General features: G+C 49.1%; 1 protein-coding gene across 1 annotated transcript in view; it reads left to right on the top strand.

Annotated features, from left to right (window-relative positions):
- FAM171A1 (family with sequence similarity 171 member A1) overlaps window positions 1-23,175 on the top strand; it is a 134,860-nt gene that overhangs the window by 86,790 nt on the left and 24,895 nt on the right. The window contains exons 4-5 of the mRNA XM_060659252.3: window positions 10,733-10,891; window positions 15,390-15,566. Of these exons, the coding sequence (XP_060515235.2) occupies window positions 10,733-10,891; window positions 15,390-15,566 (336 nt within the window). The remainder of the gene's footprint in view (window positions 1-10,732; window positions 10,892-15,389; window positions 15,567-23,175) is intronic.

Here is a 23,175-nt window from a genome sequence, read left to right as displayed (position 1 = left end):
TCTGTGCCTTCCCCTGGACTCTCCACGGCACCCAACAGGGATGACTCTGGTCGCTCTTGCTGGAGACTCTCCTATCTTCCATAACGCCATGCCTTGATTTTCTTTCTCCTCTTGGTCACTTGCCGACACTCCAGTGACTGTCTGGGCCTACATTCCTCCTTCCCAGTACCCTCCCCACAATGTCTCATGGGCCCATGCTTTAATGCTGTGTAGACACAGATAACGCCCAGTCTCTCACCTCCCTCCCAGACTCGCCGAGAGGGCGACCCAGAGCTGGCTGCTTATTTGACGTCTCCGCTTGGATGTCCGCTAGGCATCTCAGACTTGATGGGTGTGTCCAACTTTCCGTCTCCGTACATGGTACAAGCATGGTACTTAAGTGGCCAAGCCAGACCCTAGGAACTATCCCTGACTCCTCTGTCCTCACAGCCTGGTTCTCTGGCACAGGTGTTTCTCCCCATCTGGGACACCACCACATGAGTCCAAGACTCCGTTTCCCCCTGGAGAGCTGCGGTAGGTTTTTAATCGGCTGTCTCCTTCCGCCCTTGCCGACCCATAATCCGGTCTTCGCACTGCTAAAGCGACCAGGTCACCTTGCTTCCACTCTTCAGTGGTTTTCCCTGTGTACTTGGAATAAACTCCCAAATGCTTAGCCTCAGGGCTGGACAGTCCCCTGGCCCTGAGCCTCGGTGGCTATGCAGTTACCTGGAAGGGGAGTATTGGTAAGAAGGGGTCGAGATTGTAGTATCTGGATACATGTTCCCGTGAGCAGGCTCTCTGCACCCCGACCCCCCCATGCGTACTTCTTAGACCCTACGGTTCTCATTGTGGACCTCTCTTGTCCTGCCCAGGCACCTTTGACACCCACTGCACCACACGTGTGACCCCTTCTCGGCCCCTCTCTCCCTGGGAGCCACTCTACCCTCAGCAAGGTGTTTGTGATAACGGCTCACTCTGAAACCCACAGGGTCTGTTGCTGTGGCCACACTTTACCCCACCGTGGCTGTCAGACCACCTGTCACTGCCTGCTCCGCTCCTCACTATGCCCCGCCAGCCCCGAGACCTGATCGTCTCTTCTGGTGACTGTGAGGGGGCTCTGGAAGGGTCTCAGCATCTGTGTCACACGCTGTCTGTAAGGAGTCACCGTCTCCCCTTGTGTGTGACCTTCATCTCCCCTTCTTACGCTCCGTGGGTCAAACAGGGTTACAACACGCCGGGGCCTCGTACCCCGAGTGATTTCAGAGTGTTCTGTGCTTACACACACTCGCATCGTCTCTGCTGCCCACACGTGTTGCCACAGCCGCCGCACTGATCCAGGCCCTGGTCAGTCTCTCTTGGACCAGGCAGTAGCCCCCAGCTGGTGTTCTTGTCTCTAGTCTTGGAGTTGAGATTGGAGCTGGACCTGTGATTAACCAGACTGCCTCCGTCTTGTGTCTCCCTCCTAGTCCACCTTGCCCTGAACTTCCAGAGGACTCTTCTGGGGGCAGAGCTCCAGTTATTTCACACCCCTCAATTGCCACCCCACCCCCACTTTTGCCCTAGAATAAAACCCAGTCTCCTTATCACAGCACATACCGACCTTGTGACCCGGCCTCAGCCTCCCTTCCACACGTACTTCTCCTTCAGGGATCGTTTTCTAGCCTAACTGAATTTCCTTTTGTGTTTTCCATCTGGGGTGTCCCACTCCATCTCCGAATCTGTCTTCGAGCCCTTCTTGGCCATCAAGAGCAGCTTCAGGGCCACCTCCTTCAGGTCTCTTCTGCATCTTCCCTGGAGATGTGGTTCATGCAGGTGCCTTGCCCTCCAACCTCGGCTGCCAAGGAGCTTATATCATGTGACCCCTGACTCAGGGGTAACCAGTCCACAGTGTGGCCAGGGGCTGGGATCCAGCTAGAAGAGAAAATCTGGAGCCATCAGTTCTTCGTTCTCTTCCTTTTACGGAGATCGAGCTAAGAACCAGAAGAGGTGAGAATCTCAACTGAGTAGTTATGAGGCGCAGTGGGTCTGTGACCATTCCAGGCCACCTATGGGCCCAGGGCAGAAGAGAAGAGAAGGTCGGGTTCCTGGATGGCTCAGTCAGTTAAGCGTCCATCTCTTGATTTCAGCTCAAGTCATGATCTCATGGATTGTGAGTTTGAGCCCTGCATCAGGCTCTGTGCTGACAGCAGAGAGCCTACTTGGGATTTTCTCTCTCCCTCTCTCTCTGCCTTCTCCCCTGCTCATGTTCACTTGCTCTCTCTCAAAACTAAATAAAATTAAAATAGAAGAAGAAGAAGAAAAGAGAAAGTGTGAGTAAGAGAAGGGAGCCAGGTGGTGGCAGGTCAGAGAGAAGCCGACTGGGGATTAGTGGAGTCATGGTCAATGGCACTGCATTCATGTGAAATCTACAGACTCTTGCCGTTTTGCCCAGAGCTGCCCTGAGCCCAGAACCATGTTCTCCTGCAGCTTCCATGCCCTCTGGCTCCCATCCTTGTATTCTGACACATCGCTGTATCCCTTGTGGCTCCTCAGCTCCTTATCAGTAACCAGAGGGTGGATTAAAACCCTCCAGCTGGGGTGTGTGTATCTTATTATGATACCTCCCTTTCTACCATATTTGGTAGTATACCTTATCTCCCCAACTAAAAATTTGAAACATGAAGGCAAGAAGTTTGTCATCTTCACCTTAAACCCCGCCCAGGCACTGGCCCTACACTTGCCGTATGATATATTCAATGAACAAGTCACTGAAAGATTGAATAAATAAAATTTTTTCGAGTCTAAATAACCAGTGCTTTTTGCACTTCCTACATAGGTTGTCTGCGCCCTGATCAATTATTTCCTTTGCTGTGGCTTCTAAGAACATTGCAGCTCACACAGACACACACAGACACACACACACACACACGCACATATATGCACACACGAAGTAAGAGAACTTGAAGAGCTCTCTCTCTAAGGAGTAAGAAGCATGGTCCTACAATAAGGGTATTAACCATTCAGGTAGTTTTTGTTACATTTAATGTATTCACTCTCATTCCCTCCTGTGTATAACCAAAGACTGGGAACCATCTCTCCCTTTCTAAAATCTTTTTTGCATTCCAGCTTTTTAAAAGGACAGCAATTTTGTTAATTTTTTTTAACTTTTCCTGGTTCATGAGTCTAATCATTGTTCCTTGCATTTTTCCTTGCCATGGCAGAGTTGAGACAGGACAGTAATACTGCATGACGTTGTTTCATGTTTTCTTACCAGTTGGAAGGAAAGCCATATGTAGATAATTTTGGGTCTTTGCAGTTCTGTTCTATAAAATTAATACAAAACTGAATTTACAAAAGCTACATTCAATTTTTCTCAGACTGGTCTAGTGTAGGTGCGTTTATTTATTTATTCTTTGGTGGATTCAGAGAAGAAAAAAAAAATCAATTCTTACTTGATCAGAAACGTAAGTACTAGAAGCCTTTGGATTTCAGTGTATCACTCGGATGTTATAATGTGGCAAACGCTCCTGAGAAAAGGCGGGTAGCATGATGACAGTTCAAACATGTTACGTGCATAGCCCTGGGTGATGATGCCCATTGTTTGGCTTTATGTGACACTAAAGTAAAAGCTTTGGAAGAATGAAGGTCACTAGGTGGAGATGAAAACAGGAGAGGAGGGAAGGAGCCCCGCTGTTCTCATTAGTTGGATGCTTCATGCTTCAGTTGACGTTTTGTTTTGTTTTGTTGTTTTGTTTGCACCCAAGTAAAGTAGAATAAACTCATGGGAAATGAGAGGTTTCCTAGAAAAATAAAAAGACCGCCCACTTGTTTTCTTCTCTGTAGGTATGGTCTTTATTTAAATTCTGACCATACACACCCAAACACTACTCTGTCATCAGACTAGCTTCAGACACAGGAAGCGCATAATACATGCACATTTTCAATGGAACAGTCCTTAGCAGTGACTTTCATTTAAAAAGTAAGGCAAGTGATTGTGTTTTATTGTTGACATTGTTTTATAAAGAAAGCCTGGAGCAGTCTCACGATAACAGTGTGGTGAAGGGGAAGGGCCAACTTAGTAATTGGTTAACTCTAGAGTTTTCTGCACCATAGACTGTCTGAAAATGTGCTCCTTGTCACAGAAATGCTTGCAAATTGCATTCAGACTTTGCAATGAGATGGGAAGTGAATGACAAGAGAGAACACTTACAGATTATTTTATAAGAATTATTTTCTTCAAGGGGCTCAGTCCATTAAGCATCTGACTTCCGCTCAGGTCATGATCTCACGGTTCGTGGGTTCGAGCCCCGCGTCGGGCTCTGTGCTGACAGCTCAGAGCCTGGAGCCTGCTTCAGATTCTGTGTCTCCCTCTCTCTCTGCCCCTCCCCCACTTGTGCCGTGTCTCTCTCAAAAATAAATATTAAAAAAAAATTTTTTTAAGAATTATTTCCTTTGAGTGTGTCGTGTACTTTTCCGAGGAGCACATTCACACAGAAACCTGTGGGGAGGGGATCGGTGATGTTTCTAACGTTTAAATCTCAAGATGATTAATGATAAGGCGTGGACGGTAATGATGGTGGTGTTGGAATCTGGGGACAAGACCGGCAGTTGGCCTGCGGCTCTGGCTCCCACAGCGTCCAGCAGACCTTCATGCTGTCTCACAAGTGGGGCATCTTGTCGACTCCGTATGTGAGGACGTCTATAAGAAGGTGTCATGAAGATGCGCCACTGCTCGTGGCCACACTCTCAGCACCGGCTCCCTCCTGGCTCCTAGGGATCTGCTGGAAGCCCCGCCCACCTCTTCCATGCCCCGCCCACCTCTTCCATGCCCCGCCTACCTGCCTACCCCTCCTCCTAGCAATGACCTTGCACCGAAAAGAGAGGCCACCAGGGGACGCTGACCCTCCTGATGTGCCTGCTGTGGTCCCTCCCCCCGCAGGAGCCCCTCCTCAAGCACAGGGTCCCACCTCTTATCTCCTCTTCAGGCCTCCCTCACTCTGTAGTTCTCCTCCCGCTCCCCCTCAGCTCCCAAAACCCCAGACTTTAGAGAAGCCCTTAATAACCCACCTTCCTCCTTCAGCTTCTACCCGCATCTGCATCCTCCTCCGAACAGGACAGGTCTGCAGGGGAGGGGAGGTGGGAAATGAATGTTCATCCTGCACCTGTTACGCACCCGGAGGCACCACTGGGCATCATATATGTGTGTGTTGTGATCTAAGCATCACAGCAACCATATTATGAGATGGGCGTCATTCATACCCATTTGAAAGTTAAACAACCTGAAACCCAAGGTCACTCAACTAGAAGGTGGTAGAAGAAAGACTGAAATGTAGATTGAGTGACTCCACTGCTCTATGTTCTGCTGTCATGGTGGCTCTGCTTAGGGAGATGTACACATTCACGGTTAAACCTAATTAGGGGCGCCTGGGTGGCTCAGTCGGTTAAGCATCCGACTTCGGCCCACGTCATGATCTCACAGTGTGTGGGTGCGAGCCCCGCGTCGGGCTCTGTGCTGATGGCAGAGCCTAGAGCCTGCTTCGGATTCTCCCTCCGAATCCGAAGGTGGCTCCCTCTCTCTCTGCCCCTCCCCTGCTCACGCTCTGTCTCTCTCCCTCTCTCCTTCAAAAATAAAAATAAAACATTAAAAAAAAAACCTAATCTAGGGCACAGTGAGATCAGTGCTGCAGAAAGATACACGTAGCGTCTAGAGGTTGGGGTGTGATCAAGAACGTCTCCACTGAAGAGGTGGCCTGTAGGGCACATCTTGGATGACGCGTGGGACATGCAGGTAGAGACTGTGGAGAAGAGACATGAGCACGTGTGGAAGCACAGAGCCAGGCAGTGCCACGTGGCCAGAAGGTGAGAGCCAATTGTCAGGAAGTCCAGCATCTCTTCCGAGGTAGGCGTGGTGAACCAGGAGGGGAACAGAAGCCAGGGCTGCAAGAATTCCTTTCTGTCTCTTACTAACGGGATGCCTATGGACAAGTCACTTAGCCTCACTCGGAAAGCAGAGAGGGTTCTTCCTTCACAGGACTGTTGTAAACAGTAAGTGAAAGAATGTGTATAGAAGAACTATGTACGTTCTAAAGCACTGAACTCTACCTGTCACAGGACGAGAAGCATAGTAATTGGGGTCTGCATTGGTCTGTAATTGTCGCTGCCATCATTAATTTACCAAGTGGTGGAGATCCGTTGAAGGTCTCTGGGCTGAGAAGGGATGTGACCGGAGTGCCTTTAGAAAAGTCCACGTATCCGTAAACGAAGTGGGGAAAAGGTGGTCAGGCTGGAGCACAGTTAAGGCAAGGGGTAAGGCAAGGTAATGCAGGGTGGGGGCAGAGAAGGAGGAGATGACAATGCTGGAAATGTTGTTGGGAAGGAGACTGGCCAGTCCTGGCAGGGAATGAATGCGCAGAATAATAGGAAAAATGATGGTGTCCTGGAAGCAAAGCTGGGTCTTGGGCAGAATGGGGTAGGGGGTGTTAGATGGAAGAGGAAGTAAGTGATGGTGTTGATGCGCCTGTGGGGCATCCAGGTGGAGGTGTCTGGAAGGCAGAGGAATTGCAGACATGGGGCGGACAGGAAGGCCACCGTGGAGGGGAGTCAGTGAGGAGAGAGCCCAGAAACTACTACGGAGGCAGCTGAAGGCAGCCCCTTAGGAACTGTTTCATCCGGAGGTGGGAGGAGATAAAAAAAAAAAAAAAAAAACAAAACGCACTTGCAGAGGAAAAAGCCAGCTGACTCTGGAGAGACCAGAGCCCAGGAGCATGAATGCCAAGCAGGAGGGGTTCCTGGGCGGGGGCGACGAACAGTGTTGACCATTGTGAAGAGGTCAGCGAGGAGGAAGGCTGAGAAGTGGTCACGGGTTCGCAGATTATACAGTTGTCCATTGACATTAACGAGCGCAATGTGTGTTGTAAGTAAAAGCCACATCGCTGGGCGTTGGGTGGAGGGAGAGGAGGCCTTCGCTTTTGGTGGTAACGGCATTAAGGTCATGTTTCGGTGTTATTTTTCTAGATGAGGAAGAGACGGGTGTATTTGTTGGTTGTGGAGGAAAAGCCTGTAGAGAAAGATGATGGACGGAGGCAAGATTAGTTGGCTGTGCAAGTCTTGCTGTATGACACGCAGAAGGTAGGCTAGAGGCTTGGGCTGACTGTGGAGGAGACGGGGGACAGAAGGGACAAGAGAAGAGGGAAGACAGGAAGGTTGGCCCCAGCAGTTTCGGTAACACATGATGAAGTTTTAGGGTGACAGTGGGGTGGTCCGGAGCCGGCCACCAAGAAAGAATTCTTGAAGACGTCTTTGGTGCGAAAAAGGTGATTTTATTAAAGCACAGAACAGGGCCCGTGGGCAGGAAGAGCTGCACTGGGGTTGTGACAGGTAACTGATTATATACCCTCAGGTTGGGAGGGGGTCAGGGATAGAGTAAGTCTCTGAGGAATTTTGGAAGCAAGGTTTCCAGGACCTTGAGGGGCCAGCTGTTGCTAGGGAAATATCATTTATTACCATTTATAAAACCTCAGTCTTGAGACCCTACAGATGTTTATCAGGGGCCCATAAGCTTGGGGCATGATTGCCAGCATGCAGCTTGGGGCAGTTGAGATAAAGGAAGTTGATTTATAGCATCCTGGAGGTTGGGATGATGTTAAACTAAGGTTCTCTTTTGCCCCCAGCAAAGTGTCATCCTCGAGGCAGCTGAGCTCCTAGAGGGAGGTCACTCTGCCGGTCTCAAGGACTTGTCAATGGGCTGTAGGCAGTAAGGGAATTTAATTTTCTATTTGCCTTAGTTTCCCATATTACAGTGGCAAGCACTTAAGCCCCTTTCCTTTGTTCTTGGGTAGCTGGGAGCGTCCAAGGAATATCACACAGAGTTTGAGAAGAACAGAGAAAGTTTGAAAAACCACTATTGCAGAGAATGTGGGAGAGGCATCCGGAGAAGACCTAGCCAGTCCCGTCCCCTTCTGTCCCTCCCCCGTCCCCAGCCCATCACACCGCGTCCTGGAATTACAGAAATCTAGCAGCGCTGATACAGGAAGATGGGCCTGAGGTCATGACCGCTCCCCCAACCCCACGCAGACACTTGTATTTCATTTACACACGAGGCTTAGAGTAACTTCGACCCTTAACATAACTCCCTCCTCCCGTATTTCTTTGGTCATGTCAGCAGGCAGAGGTCTGGCCTTTGCTCTGTGTCGGGAAGTGTGTTCGGTCCCTCAGCAGACAGGTGTCCGTGTCATGCTGGTCACAGCGTGTGTCCAATCGGCTGGACAGGCCACACCCCCTTCTAGTAAACCTTCCCCAGGCATCACCCGTCTGTGCCCCCCACCTGGCAGCCACAGCAGATAGACCCCAGATGTCTGGCCAGTGACCAAGTTCTCTGGCACAAAAAAGGAAGGGGAGGGTGGGGAGGAGAGGTGGGGAGGGGACTGAGACGCATCTCCCACTGAAAGGCAAGATATGCCAGAGACCATGAGAAGGCTGCGTGCCTGTTAGAGGGAGGGGTGAGGGAGAGAGGAAAGGAGACAGGAGGGGCGGGCAGGAGAGACAGCCAGTGGCCCCTGAGAGCTGGGGTGCAGTGGGGTCTGGAGCCTCCCAAGTTCCAGCCAGTCCCCATGAGGGCATCAGTCTGATTCCCCCTTCACCTTTTAGCAGCCGCCCTTTTCCCTTGGTCTAGCTTGAGGAGATTTCTCTTCCTTCCAGCCGGAGGAGCCTTTGCAAAAATCTCAGCCTTCCCATCTTACAGCAGCTATTCCTGAGGCCTGGAAAGCTGCATGTGGATCTCACCTTGCTCTTCCTCAGCCCTCGTGAAGACAGGTCTCTCTTTGCCCCGTCACACTTGAGACACCCTTCTCTGCGTATTTGCAAGTTCTTTGTTTCCCCCACTGCGTGAAACCCAGGCAGGCAGCCGGCAGCATTGTTTAGATGAAGGGCAGTGGAGAAAGGGAAGTAAAGGTCTCAGAAAGTTCACTCCCATTGAAAACCACACGATAGGAGCAGCGAATGATGTTCTGTAGTTGGGGGTGAAGAGATGAAAACAGAAGCGTTGCCTTTGACTTTCCATCTCTGAGTGCAGCGGGGTGCGGGGGGGTGGGGGAGGAGATCAGGGAAGCAGAGTGCTCCTTGCTGGGCGTGGGGTGCTCCTGGGGGACGCGAGGTGTCGGAACTCTGTGCAGACCAAGGAGGTGACAGGCGGAAGACATCAGTCTTCTGTGAAATCAAAGGAAGAGACCAGACTGAGCAGAGCTGGGAGTGAACAGAGACAGATACTTGGATGCTGGTGCCTCGCCACAGGTTGTAGGGGTACAGAGAGGCAATGGTGGTTGAAACAGCACTGCATGTGGGTCCAGTTGCCTTCAGCGGAGGTGACCGAAGACAGAGGAGTCATGACTTTGGGCCTCTGGCTCCCGCGGGCCCTAGAGCGGGGCTTGTGTTTCATGGAGTGCACACCAGTCATCCGAGACCTGTAACCAGTGATGTTCAGGAGGTATGGAGAGCATCTGGCTCTCGGCCACCTTGGTTGTGCGCGCTCCAGCCAGCCTCCCCGAGCCTTCACGTCCGTTGGGCTTCTGTGGCCTCACTTGTAGAAGAAGAGAGATGTGGACTAGTTGATCCTTTGAGCTCCAAAACTCCCTTATGCTAGAACCCTTTCGGATAAGCTTACTCCCCACTGGAAAGTTTCTGATCCAGGGTTAAAAGGAACCCTGGAGTCGGCATAAAGACTGCCCACCCAGGGCAGGGCTGTGGTGCCTGACAGCCGTGGACTGTTGGGGGGGGGAGCCCCCGCCGACCATGGGGGAAACCTCAAGCCCTGGGCAGGCTATGCAGTGACCCGAGCGCCAGGGCGGATCACTGCTTTCGAGGAATCACTCTTTCAATCCGCACGAGTGTGCACTTTCATTGGTAAGGTGCTATCACTCCCACTTCGGTTACTTTTTGTCTTAAGGATGTTTTTGCACCTTAAGGATGACTTAGCGCCTTGACATCTTGCGACTGTCACCAGAGCCATTAGGTGAACACGGGTTCAGGCTTTGCGATCAAAACAGCGTGTGGAGCACAGTCGAACTGCAGATGCTGTCACAGGGTAGCCTTCTGGGTGGGGCCGCCCTGTCCTTCTGCACCCAGGAGCTGGGTGTGACGGAGGCACAGCACCTCCACTCCACTCAAGGGTGTCTCATCCCAAAATTCTCGACATAAGCTGTGCACCCCGCAGGCACAGACCGGATGCCACGTGGCAGCTTCCACCGAAGGAAGGGGGTTCAGTACTGTCGGGCTCTTGTTAGTAATTCTTGTCCGGGCTGCACACTTAATTCCCTTTGCTCTGCTGCTGTGTGGTGTGTGGAGTTAAGCCAGATTTTGCCAGATGAAGGAGGCGTGCATAACGGGATCAAAGGGTATCTCTTGCTTTGTTTATGTAAAGAGATGAATTGTCGTCTACTCCTTTCCCTCATGTGGACTTCCTTTCCCAAAACGTTACCCCCATCCATAGGCACACGCTGGGCAGTGAAAAGCTCGCTCACAAATGGGACTTAGGAAAGCTTTTTGTTAAAAACCCAAATAACATCCTGTGTCAAAACAAATGTGACAATGGGCTATTATTCCTGTCCCCATAATAGCATGTTGTCACATCTTTGCGCCCTGCCGTGAATGGGGGAGGGGAGGAGCCGCGGTGGGGGTGGGGGGTGGGGGGAGGAGGCGTGCCAAAACGTGGAGAAGCACTTCCTGGTTTCCTTAGATTTACTGCCCCTTCGGGAGGTAACTCAGAAGTCCATTTCTGCAGGTGCCCGGCCACAGCCTCGCGTTCACTTCCAGAGGAGAGCTCTGCGGTTGCCTGAGAACACCAGCTACAGTGACCTGACGGCTTTCCTCACTGCCGCCAGCTCCCCGTCCGAGGTGGACAGCTTTCCCTACTTGCGAGGACTAGACGGGAATGGAACAGGTAATCTGAGTCTCTCCCCTGCTCAGCTGGGGCTTCCGTGTTTGGATTTTTCCGTGGGGCGGGGAGGATTCGTACCAAATGAAAGAACTGAAGCCGGAAAGTTCAAGTGTGCTGAAACTGTGTTACTTAAGGAACCCGGTCTACACCACTGCGGTGCATTTTAATGACTTTGTCTCCTTCAGTCATTCTGCCTCCTGTACCTTCTGAGCTCCCCTCTGGTAGACTTCAGAGACGTGCTTTCCACTGAAATGGTTGTGTTTGTGTTTTTCCAAGGGTAAGGTCCGAGTGAGGGGCTCTCTGCCCCTCGTCCCCACTGGCCCCTGGCAGGATGCACCCCGCCCACCCACGTGTCACAGTGGGGAGGGGAGGTGGCACTGGTCTGGTGCCGAGAGTGGGGACGAGGGGGCTGCCATTTCTAGGATCGGGAACATTTCGGAATGGGAGCCTCTGCTCGCCTCCGTCTGTACACATCCAGCGTGTTCTCACCTCTGCCCATCCTCCGTGCTGTTCCCTCTGCCTGGACTTGACAAACAGTGGCCAGGCTTTGAAGTTGACTTGAATCCTCTCCTGACAGACCTCTGCGTGAGCTCCGTCAGTGTCACCCTATGCCCGCATGACACACAGAGCTAAAAAAAATCAGAGACACCAAAAACCACCAGCTGGAAAATATGTAATAATTCCTTGTCAGTAAAAGACTGGTTCTCAGCCAACAGTGCACTGGGCACTAACATGGCCCCTGGTCCTAGTGAATGGAAAGCAGCAGACTCTGAAGTCCTGAATCATTTCTTGTATCCCCTCTTGTTTTCCCCACACTTCTGACGTGAAAACCAGAGGCTGTTCTGGGTTAAATCCTGCTAGGTGAGGAGGTGACTGCATTTCCCAGAAACGCTCTTATTGAATTTCACTGAACTGTCCAGGGCTTTGCATAAGCGGATCTTGGGTCCTTCTGAAAAAGCTTTTTACACCTGCAGCATCTGATCCGTTCTGTAGAATGCTGACAGATTTCTGGGGACCAATCAAGATGACCTGGTGATTTGTTACTCACTTTTGTGGCACCTGTCCGTCTGTGGACCCTGCCTTCACAAATGTTTCTTCATACTTTAATTTTTGTATGAAGGTGCAATTAATGCGTCTATAATTGGCCATCAGATAAAAATGTGTGGTAGCCACTCTGAGTAAGCATTACTGGGAGAGAATGTTGACTTACAGGCCTAGGAGAAAGTAGTATTTCAGGGAACAGGAAAACGTACGATTTGAGACCATCAAGAACCCTGTACCCAGTCTCCCCAATAAATGATGCACAAGCATAAAACCCTAACTTGGAGGGGCGACCTCATTGCTCAGAGCTCACTAATTTTTCTGTGCCCCGTTTCCAAGAGCTCTTGAATAAATTATGAAATCCGAGATGATGGGCAAGAACACAGAGAAGAACACAGAGACATAGGACTATTGATTTTAGAGGAGTTTGTTTTATTTTAAAATGACTGTTATTTCAAGGGGGGGAAGAAAGAAGGTCTTTAGAAGGTTACGTGCAGCCTCTTTCCCACTGAAATAACTGATACTTGACGTGGGAAGAATCAGACCTTGCCTGAGCCCTGCCGGGAAAGGCGGTGTGCTGGCTCACAGCCCAGGAGGGCGTGGGCACGTGGGGTCCGCTTAGCACCCCGACATCTCATCAGCCAGGTGCCTGTGTCCAGTTTCACGTCGTGCACAGCCTCTCTTCTTCCCCACGGTTGCTTGCCTGCTTCCCTCCTGTTTGATAAGATGCATCTAAGAGATTACAGCTTTGCGTGAGGGCCTGGCCCACGCACGCCAGGGTAAGGTGGCAGGTGGTCACGAGAGTCCAGCAAAAGTGCGTGGAGCCCACAGACGGGATTGGAGAACGTTCTGCAGGCTGGTCTCCCCGGAGTGTCCTCGTTCAGAGGACGCCGTCCAGTTCAGAGGGGGTTTCCGGAGTCGTCAATAGAGAAACCCGGCCACGGGGAGATTTGGGCCACTTCCCCATTGTCCAGCCACGTCCACCTGCTCCATAGTGTCCTGGCGTCACACGGGGCAGCCTCCTTGCACAGGCCACAGACACTGCACCTTCAGAGAATCACAGTCCCCACTCTGGTTGCTAAGAGATTTCTTGCACACAACAGTTCTGACATTCCCAAGCGGTTCTCAAGAAACAACTTCCGCTAGTAACTCTAGGAAGACAGGGAGGTGTCAGTAGAATGACTAACACCCAGCGAAGTTGGTAGCAGGATGCAAAGCCAGGCAGAACCCGAGATGCTATTTGAGCGAAACCCCTCATATTAGAAGGGATGAGTCCGGGGCTTCCTAAGCTTGGTCCAGTGGTGCTGCCCCCTCCCCCTGCTGCCTTTGCCTGACACCTGTCTTTATTCAGACGTGACAGGAGCCTGGTAACATCAAGAGGCAACAAGAAGGAAAGTCCTCACTGTATACAGAACTCAGTGTTTCCTGTAGAGTTGCAGTCTTATAACAAGGGCTGGAACAGAAACAATGGAATCCTTCAAAGTATGGATCGTTCCAGAATAAAGAAAGTGGGATGATACAAGGGAGGGTATTTTGGAAGGCGTGGGATAGGAGTGAGCATTGAGCGGAGCACTGAGAAAGCAGGTACAGCTGCCTGCAGAGAACTTTTCAAAGAACATTAAATCTCCAGAACCTAACGTATGTAACTTTAAATTAATAAGCCCTTTTGTGCGATGCTGTGATTACTTCTGAATATTTAGAGCTGAGCCTGTTTCTTTCCCTCAAGTCCTAGGTAAAGCATCTAGTCCAGATAATGCAGATAAGGAAAACAAATCCCAGAGGAGCAAAGTAGCCTGCCTGAGGCCACAGATACAGCTAGTGGTGCCTCTGGGACCGGAACCCCGGCTCCGTGGGCCGGGAATGTGCAAGAAAATAGGAAGGGAGGATTGAAAGGTGATGAATGGGGATCAGGAGGCAGAGTTAAGTGGGAGGAAAGGCTGGATGGTGAGTCTGGAAGGCGTTCCTGCCCTCCCTGCTGCTTCCCTCTCCTGCCTCGGGTTTGCTGAAAGCAGCACTTCCGGGTTTGAAAACATTATCGATAAGTTGTTTATACAGAGTCTAGTAAGTTACTTAATTTCTCTTTGCTTGCAGTTCTGTCCCATCCAGAGGGTCTAACAGAACCTGGGGAGCTACACTGTAGACCCGGCTTTGCCTCCACGTCCCCTTTGGACACTTGGTACTGCTTTAGGTCTCATCCCAGCAGATATTTTGACCAGAAATATGGTAAATTCTGGGTTTTGGCTTTCTGTGCCCTAAAGAGAAAAGGCCAGACTAAAAGATTTCAGAACTTGAGCCTGTGATTCCAACATGGACCTTTTGACAAAATTCCTATTACCGTGCCCGTCCCTTCAATGACAAACAGACGGCCATAAATCGTAGAAGGTAGTGCTGTTGTGACCTATATATAATTTGCTCTACAAAGGGTTTGGCCATCACTTGTGTTGAAAACTCTAAAATTCACTACAGTTGCTCTAAACGTTTACATCTAGTCCTAAGTGGTGGTTTGCATTAGCTCAGGTAGTTGATGGGTAGATAACCTATGTAAGCAGCTTAATAAGAAATCCTATAGATTATATTCTAATGGAGCTTAAATTTTTTTTATCACTGTGCGTTTGTCATTGTGCTCAAGATTTAAAATTACGACATAAACATTTTGTGTGATATTATATTTCACTGCAGAAAAATTGCTCTACAATGGATCGCTTAAGTATATAAATATAATATCGCTGTCCTCAGCAGTCCCTAATTTATCTATAAAGTAGGCAGTCGTTAAAGGCTTGGCTTGGAGAAAAGTCCCCTGACGTACAATAATTGGCATGTTAAATTCCTTTTAAACAGATCAAAATAACAATGGCACCTAAAATTAACTCCTAAATCTTTCAAGGCCGAGCTTTCAGTAGGGTACTTTTAGTACAAGTAAGTTAATATTTTGAGGCACTCCTTGAAAAAACCGCCCCCCCCCTTCTTTTTCAAAGCAGCCTCTAATGTAAAACATTTGGTTTCATTATGGCGATCTGCCGAGTCATTAACGTGTGTGGGTCTCACTTTGTGCAGGGGTTGATTTCAGGGATTTCTACACTTACCCTCCTCTGACACCACAGAGGAGTCTCTTCCTTTCGAGGCCCTTTCTGAAAGCAAAGCTCAGTAGTTAGAGGCAGCAAACCTGAGAGCTTCGATCCCAGATCCCACCATGCCCTTGGGGCCACTTCCCATTTCTACCCTCTCTGGGCCGGTTTCTTTGTGTGTCAAATGTGGATTTTACTTACCTTATGGAGCCGTGATGAGGTATCTGTACATATAAAGTGGTGAGGATTTTATACACGTGAAGTGCTCCGTATAGTCCCTGGCACACAGGAGGTACTCAGTGAATGGTAGCTGTTTCTATTTTCTAGCAAACGTTTGCGGCAGCCCCACATAGGGCCCTTCTGTGCACGTGATGGATACTCCCTCTTGCTTCCAGGAAACGGCACCAGGTATGACCTGACCCCGGTCACGGCCGTCAGTGTCCATTTGCTCAGCAGTGATGGAACGCCAGTGCTGGTGGACGGCCCCATTTATGTCACCGTGCCCCTGGCCACCCAGAGCAGCCTGAGGCACAATGCCTATGTCGCGGCGTGGCGATTTGACCAGAAGCTGGGTAAGCAAGACTCCAGTGATTGGCTAGCAGGTGACTTCATTCCTGTTTGATTTTTCCTTTTAAGATATCTGTGCAAGTCTCCTTTCCTTGAAGTTACTGAATCCTGCTGCCCACAGCGTATCGCATGGTTTCTGGTAGGTGAAGCTTACTCCAGTGTGCCAGGCAGGCACCTCTTGGGAGGGTTTTTTGTTTTTGTTTCTGTGTGTACATTTAACTCAGTTTACTTGAATCTTTAAAGGTTATTAGAGCTAAAATTGGCTCCCCTGATCTTTATCATTTTATGCTCTAGGTTCTCTGATCCCTCGTGGTCATGTGGTTTTCTGTTTCATGAAAAAGGAAAAACACTGCCAACAACACACCAGAAGAGAAAATAAAAATTACCCACAATGCCACCACCTAGAGAAAAACCACAAATAGCATTTGGGATTATATCCTTCTGGTCATTTCGCCATGCACACACGTGTTCGGTATCTATTGCTGCTTAACAAATTGCCCTAAAACGTAGCGGCTTTCAACAACCGTGCACATCTCCTGCGTCACATGTCGAGAGGGTCAGGAATCCAGACACAACTAGCTGGGTGGTTCTGGGTCGGGTTCTCCAACAAGGTAGCCGTCTGGAGGGCGGGGGGAGGGGGGGTGCGTTGCTAGTGACTACGCATCCAGTCTCACTCACGGGTGTTTTGCAGGCCTTAGCTCCTCACTAGATGCTGGCCAGAGCCCTCAGTTCCTTGCCATGTGGGTCTCTCCATAGGGCGGCCCACAACATGGGCACTTGCTTTCACTGGAGCCAATGATCCAGAGGAAAAACAAAATAAAATAAAAATACAGAAACACAGTGGGCAAAGCAGAAGTCAACAGTCTTCTATAGCCTCACGTGAAAATGACAAACCATCGCTTCTTTCCGTGCACCGTTGGTCACGGAGCCCGGCGCTGGTACTGTGTGGGGCAGACGGCACAGGCGTGTAGACACCGGGAGGTGGGGATCACTGGGGTCCTCTCGGAAAGGCTGGCTTCCACAAAATAGATTTTTAACAGAAACGAGATTACATGCTAGGTACTCCTCTATAACTTGCTTTTAAGAATCGCTCGTATATCATAAACATCTTTCCGTGGCATCAGCTGTTACTCTGCAATGTCAAAATTGATGATTGCATAGCATTTCATTATATGGATGTGTCATACTTTGGTTGCTCCCGGCCCTGTAATTGGAGAAAACATTACTATTCTTACCGGTGCTGTGATAAATATCTCTGTAGCTAAATCTTTAGGCACGGCCATGATTATTTCCACAGGATAATGTTTTAGAGGAGGTGGAGCTGTTGGATTAAAAACATACATGGGGACGGGGCACCTGGGTGGCTCAGTCGGGTGGAGCATAAACTCTTGATCTCAGGGTGGTGAGTTCAAGCTCCACGTTGGACACGGAACGTACTTAAAAAAATTTTTTTTAACGTGTATAAAATTCTAGGAGTGCCAGGGGTCCCTGGCTGGTTTGGTCAGTTGAGCATCTGACTCTTGGTTTTGGCTCAGGTCACGATCCCAGGGTCATGGAATGGAGCCCCACGTCAGGCTCTGTGCCGAGGGTGTAGCCTGCTTGGAATTCTCTCTCTTTCCCTCTGTCCCTCTCCCCCCCCCCCTTCTCAAATTCAATAAATAAGTAAATAAGTACAAAATTCTAAAGCTTTTAATACATGTTTTCACATTTTTCTCTGGGAAGTTTCACATTTGACGATCATCACGACGTTATGGGCACACGCGCTCGTGTGCTTAGATTTTCACACCACCTGCATTCCTGTACCCCTTCGGTTCTTAGCAGGGGTCGATGGTTGATATCAAATGTGTTTTCAAAGGTAACCTCTTTCCTTGAGTAGTCAAATTAGAGTTCCGGGAATTTATATTTGAAAATAAACGCCCGTTCGGTATTCAGGGTTTGGTGGGGTTTTGTTTCGTTTTGCTTTGCTTTCCAAATAACTACTAACAGGCGCCATAATTATTTGTGTGGAATTCACTGATTTTCCCAGATGTACTAAACTTGATGTTGAGGAATGGATGGTGCCACTGCAGTAACATATCCTGCACTGGGACAGACGTGCTAACCGCTGATGTGTGTTCTCCACAGTGTAGTGACTTTTTGAGGCTCTGTGATGAAGGTTAGGTCGTAAGCAGCCCTGCGCCTCCCAGGAGAAGACAGATCGGGAGGGTTGTGACTGAGAGAATCTCAGAAGAACCCAGGAGAAAGTAGCAAGCAGAAGGGAGACAGCTTGTATTCTGTCTCCTGAAAGCCTGGTTCTGCTCCTTGTAAAGCTGTAGGTCCCGCCTGCAGCGAATCACCATGCCTGTTTTCTCATTTGTGAAAGACATGCTTTTGTCGGGGCTCCTATTCCCTTTTATATTCTGCTTCTCTCCCTGGACCTCCCAGTTGGCCCCAAATGTGCCCGGGAGCAGCAGCATGGCATGTGCTTAAGAGCCAGGGCTCTGGGGACACCCTGGATTGGGATTCCAGCTCAGCTACCCACTGGCTGTGTGCCCCTGGGGCGAGTTACTTCCCCTCTCTGGGCCATAGTTGCCTCAACTGTGACATGGGGTTGGAAATAATAGTACCTCATGTTATTACAAAGAGCGTATCAGTCAGAGTTCTCCAGAGAAACAGAACCAATAGGCTATGTGTGTGTACCCCAAAGAAAGGAACGAGACTGATTTATTTCAAGGCAGGGGCTCATAGATTTGTGGAGGCGGACAAGTCCAAAATCTGCAGGGTGGGCCAGCAGGCTGGAGACCCAGAGAAGAGTTGATGTTGCAGTTTGAGCCCGAAGGTAGTCTGCTGGCAGAATTTCTTCCTCAAGGGATCTCAGTCTTTTTCTTAGTGCCTTCAACTTACTAGATGAGGCCCACCCACCTTATGAAGAGTAATCTGCTTCACTCAGCCTCCTGATTGATATGTTAATCGCATTTTATTTTTTTATGTTAATCTCATTTTAAAAATGCCTTCACGGCGGGGCGCCTGGGTGGCGCAGTCGGTTAAGCGTCCAACTTCAGCCAGGTCACGATCTCGCGGTCCGTGAGTTCGAGCCCCGCGTCAGGCTCTGGGCTGATGGCTCGGAGCCTGGAGCCTGTTTCCGATTCTGTGTCTCCCTCTCTCTCTGCCCCTCCCCCGTTCATGCTCTGTCTCTCTCTGTCCCAAAAATAAATAAAAAACGTTGAAAAAAAAATTAAAAAAAAAAAAAAAAAATGCCTTCACGGCAACTTCCATACGTGTTTGATGGAGTATCTTGAGACCATGGCCTAGCTGAGCTGACACAAAAAATGAACCACTCCAAGGACTAAATGAGTTAATGTCTGCGAGAAGTGTAGTACAGTGCCTGGGACATAGCAAGGACTCCCTAAGGGTTTATAAAGTCAGCAGAAGGCTTCCCGTTCTGTAGGCTTTCACGGGCCGTGCCTCCCAAACCGCTTTCCCAGATTTCCCCTTAGCCCGGATCTCTCAAAGGATTGTTCTCCACGTGCGGCTTCCTCAACCTGCCACAGTCCCGCTTCTGCTGCCCACTCTTTGGAAACAAATGTCACTGAGGTCACCAGCAGCTGCGTGACAAGGCAGGTGACTTCCTTCAGTGTCTCTGCAGCGTTTGGTGGCTTCTGTTCCTTTGTGAAGGGCTCTCCTCTGTTGGCTGTCTGACTCAGTGTCCCCCTGGGTCGTCCTCGTCTGCTGGCCGCTGGCCTACGCCCAGCTCCCAGCTTACCTCATATCACTTGCTGGGGCATCTAATCACTTCGCACACTCCCACGGACCCCTGTGCACCCAAGTCCTGTTTTCTGCTCTCTGTTCCCGACCTTCCATTAGACATTGGCTGATGGATGTGCCTTAGGACACTCAGGTTCGACATGCCTCAAATTGAGCACATCCACTGCCCTCACTCCAGCATTTAAACCTCTTCGTTCCTGCGTTTCCTCTCTTGATTAAGGGTATCACGCACCAGACCATCGAAGTAGAAACCTCGGAGTTATCCCCACTTTATTCTTTTGCTTCACCTCTCCCCCTGCAGCCATGTGTGGTCCCTTCCAAAGTCCTGTTGCTGTCACATCAGCGTTTCTCAACCCTCCCCTCTCCTCTCCTTCTCTGTGTCACTTCCGCCTTGGTTCAGACTCTTCCCGCTTCTTTGACCTATTCCAGCAAGAGTCTGCCTGCCTTCCGCCTCTGCTTCCCTCCACTGGCTCTTGTGTATCGCTGCTTAGGTTATCTTTTAGGGGCGCCTGGGGGGCTCATTCGGTTGAGCATCCCGACTTCGGCTCAAGCCATGATCTCGCGGTTCGTGAACTCGAGCCCCACATCGGGCTCGCTGCTGTCAGCCTGTCAGCACAGGGCCTGCTTTGGATCCGCTGTCCCCCTCTCACCCTGCCCCGCCCCCACTTGTGTTCCCTCAAAAATAAACATTAGAAGAAACTTTGAAAGCACGGATCACTTCCCCTCGTGAGATGGTCTCTCAGCTGCTCGCGGTGAAGCAGTCCGCCCTCCTCCCGGCACAGCCGCTCAACGGTGTCATCAGAGCCAGCCCTGCCGGTCACTCGGCCTCACTTCCAGCGCCGACTTCTGCACGCCCACCGTTGCTCCCGCGCCGGACTGTTCACCCTCCCCCGGCTGTGCCTCGCTGTGACGGTGTAACTTCTCACATCCTATGGGCAGGATCTCAGTTTTGCAGTCCCTCTGTCCGTCCCCTAAACAGTAACGTAGCCCCCTCTCAGTTACAGTGTGCATATTGCAGTGACACTAGAAATGCACGGGGATGGGGCCTTGTAGTTTCTTGGTTATCAGGGCAGTTTAGTAGACTCTGATACAACATTTGTACTTGAGATGACTACATACAGGGGCGCCTGGGGGCCTCAGTCGATTAAGCATCCCACTTCTGCTCGGGTCACAATCTCACGGCTTATGAGTTCGAGCCCCATGTCGGGCTCTGTGCTGACGGTGCGGAGCCTGCTTGGAATTCTCTCTCCCCCTCTCTCTCCGCCCCTCCCCCACCTGCACTTTTTCCCTCTCTGTCTCTCAAAATAAATAAACTTAAGAAAAAGAGGTAGGATAACTTCTTAAAAAAAAAAAAAAGATGACTGGGGCGCCTGGGTGACTCAGTCGGTTAAGCGTCCAACTTCGGCTCAGGTCATGATCTCACAGTTCATGAATTCAAGCCCTGCTTCGGGCTCTGTGCTGACAGTGCAGAGCCTGCTTGGGGATGCTTTCTCTCTCCCTCTGTCTCTCCACCCCTCCCCCACTTGCACTTTCTCTCTCGCACAAAATAAATAAACTTTAAAAAAAGAGAGGTAGAATAAGTTGTTTAAAAAGAGAGAGAGAGATGGCTATATACATAGACAACAATGGTATACATACATAGAGAGAGAGACACTGCGATCACTGGTCCTTCTGAGGGAGCCACGAGGAATCAGAACTAGAGGACATGGGACCATGATAGTGGAAGCAGAGATCAGAGCAACGTACTTTGAATACGGAGGAAGGGGCCATAAGCCAAGGAAACAGGTTTTTCCCCTCAGAGCCCTCAGATGGAGCCCACCCTTCTGACACCTTGCCTTCAGCTCAGTGAAACTGACTTCAGACTTGACTTTCAGAACTGTAAGAGAATACAGTTGTGTTGTTTTAAGCCCCCAAGGCTGTGGTCATTTATTACAGGAGCAACAGGAAATTAATACGATTAAAGAAGTCCATGAAAATGAAGAAATGCGCATTGTTATGCAGCCTCTGAGATGTAAGATATCCAGTTTCTGGGAATAATCCCCACAGCATTGAGCCTTCTGCCATTGGGAATTCTTGTTGGGTAATTGATCTGTTTCCTTTTTTTTTTTTTAATTTTATTTTTTATTTTTTAAAATTTACATCCAAATTAGTTAGCATATAGTGAAACAATGATTTCAGGAGTAGATTCCTTAATGCCCCTTACCCATTTAGCCCATCCCCCCTCCCGCAACCCTTAGTTTGTTCTCCATATTTATAAGTCTCTTCTGTTTTGTCCCCCTCCCTATTTTATATTATTTTTGTTTCCCTTCCCTTATGTTCATCTGTTTTGTCTCTTAAAGTCCTCCTATGAGTGAAGTCATATGATTTTTGTCTTTCTCTGACTAATTTCACTTAGCATAATACCGTCCAGTTCCATCCATGTAGTTGCAAATGGCAAGATTTCATTCTTTTTGATTGCCGAGTAATACACCATTGTGTGTGTGGGTGTGTGTGTGTGTGTGTGTGTGTGTGTGTATATGTATATACATATGTATATACATATATATATATATATACGTATATATACCATATTTTCTTTATCCATTCATCCATCAATGGGCATTTGGGCTCTTTCCATACTTTGGCTATTGTTGATAGTGCTGCTATAAACAAGGGGGTGCATGTGTCCCTTCGAAACAGCACACCTGTATCCCGTGGGTAAATGCCTAGTAGTGCCATTGCTGGGTCATAGGGTAGTTCTATTTTTAGTTTTTTGAGGAACCTCCATACTGTTTTCCAGAGTGGCTGCACCAGCTTGCATTGCCACCAACAATGCAAAAGAGATCCTCTTTCTCTGCATCCTCGCCAACATCTGTTGTTGACAGAGTTGTTAATGTGAGCCATTCTGACGGGTGTGAGGTGGTATCTCCTTGTGGTTTTGATTTGTATTTCCCTGATGATGAGTGATGTGGAGCATTTTTTCATGTGTCGGTTGGCCATCTGGATGTCTTCCTTGGAGAAGTGTCTATTCATGTCTAAATGATCTTTTTAACCTAGCATCTACTGCAAAAAGCATAACTGCCAAATTCCTGGTTATAACAGATTGTATGTGTACACAGAAAAGCCAACGTTTGGCTAGTCATTCAAAAATAATCAAATGAGTTAAAATACATTTTCTGAAAACCTTAAGATTGGATGGACATTTCAAAGAAACCATGTTTTCTTCAACTTCCTCAACTCAGGAGAAGCTACATATTTCATAAGGTTGTTGTTTTTTCTACTGTTTTTTCCTTTACTATTAAGGTTTTTATTTTGTTATATTTAGTCAATAATATCATTCTTTAAATAGAAACTAAGTTATCTCTGGACACCTGGGTAGCTCAGTCAGTTAAGCACCCAACTTCGGCTCGGGTCACAATCTCACGGCTTATGAGTTCGAGCCCCGTGTCGGGCTCTGTGCTGACAGCTCAGAGCCTGGAGCCTGCTTTGAGTTCTGTGTCTCCCTCTCTCTCTGCCTCTCCCCCTCTAGCGGTCTGTCTCTGTCTCTCAGAAATGAATAAACGTTAAAGAAAATTTTTTTAAGAAATTAAGTTATCTTGGTTAAATAAAAAGTTCCAAGACTGTATTACCAGATCAGGAAAAAAGTAGGAACACATCTTAAGCATCTAACACTACTTACTAATTAGCAGCTACTTATGATTAATTCAAACACAAGAATCACTCCAAACCATTTTAGCACTTTAAATTATCTGCTTTTGAAGTAAATCAAAGTAACTGTAGTTCCAAACAGTCAAACAGCCACATACAGCAATCTGTGAATCCATTACAAATAATTGGGGCGCCTGGGTGGCTGAGTCAGTTAAGCGTCCGACTTCGGCTCAGGTAATGATC

Source organism: Panthera onca, chromosome B4 (genome assembly GCF_046562875.1).
Source record: "Panthera onca isolate mPanOnc1 chromosome B4, mPanOnc1 haplotype 2, whole genome shotgun sequence".
Taxonomy (NCBI): Eukaryota; Metazoa; Chordata; class Mammalia; order Carnivora; family Felidae; genus Panthera; species Panthera onca.
Note: the sequence above shows the minus strand (reverse complement) of the source record. Positions and strands in the feature narration are given on the sequence as shown.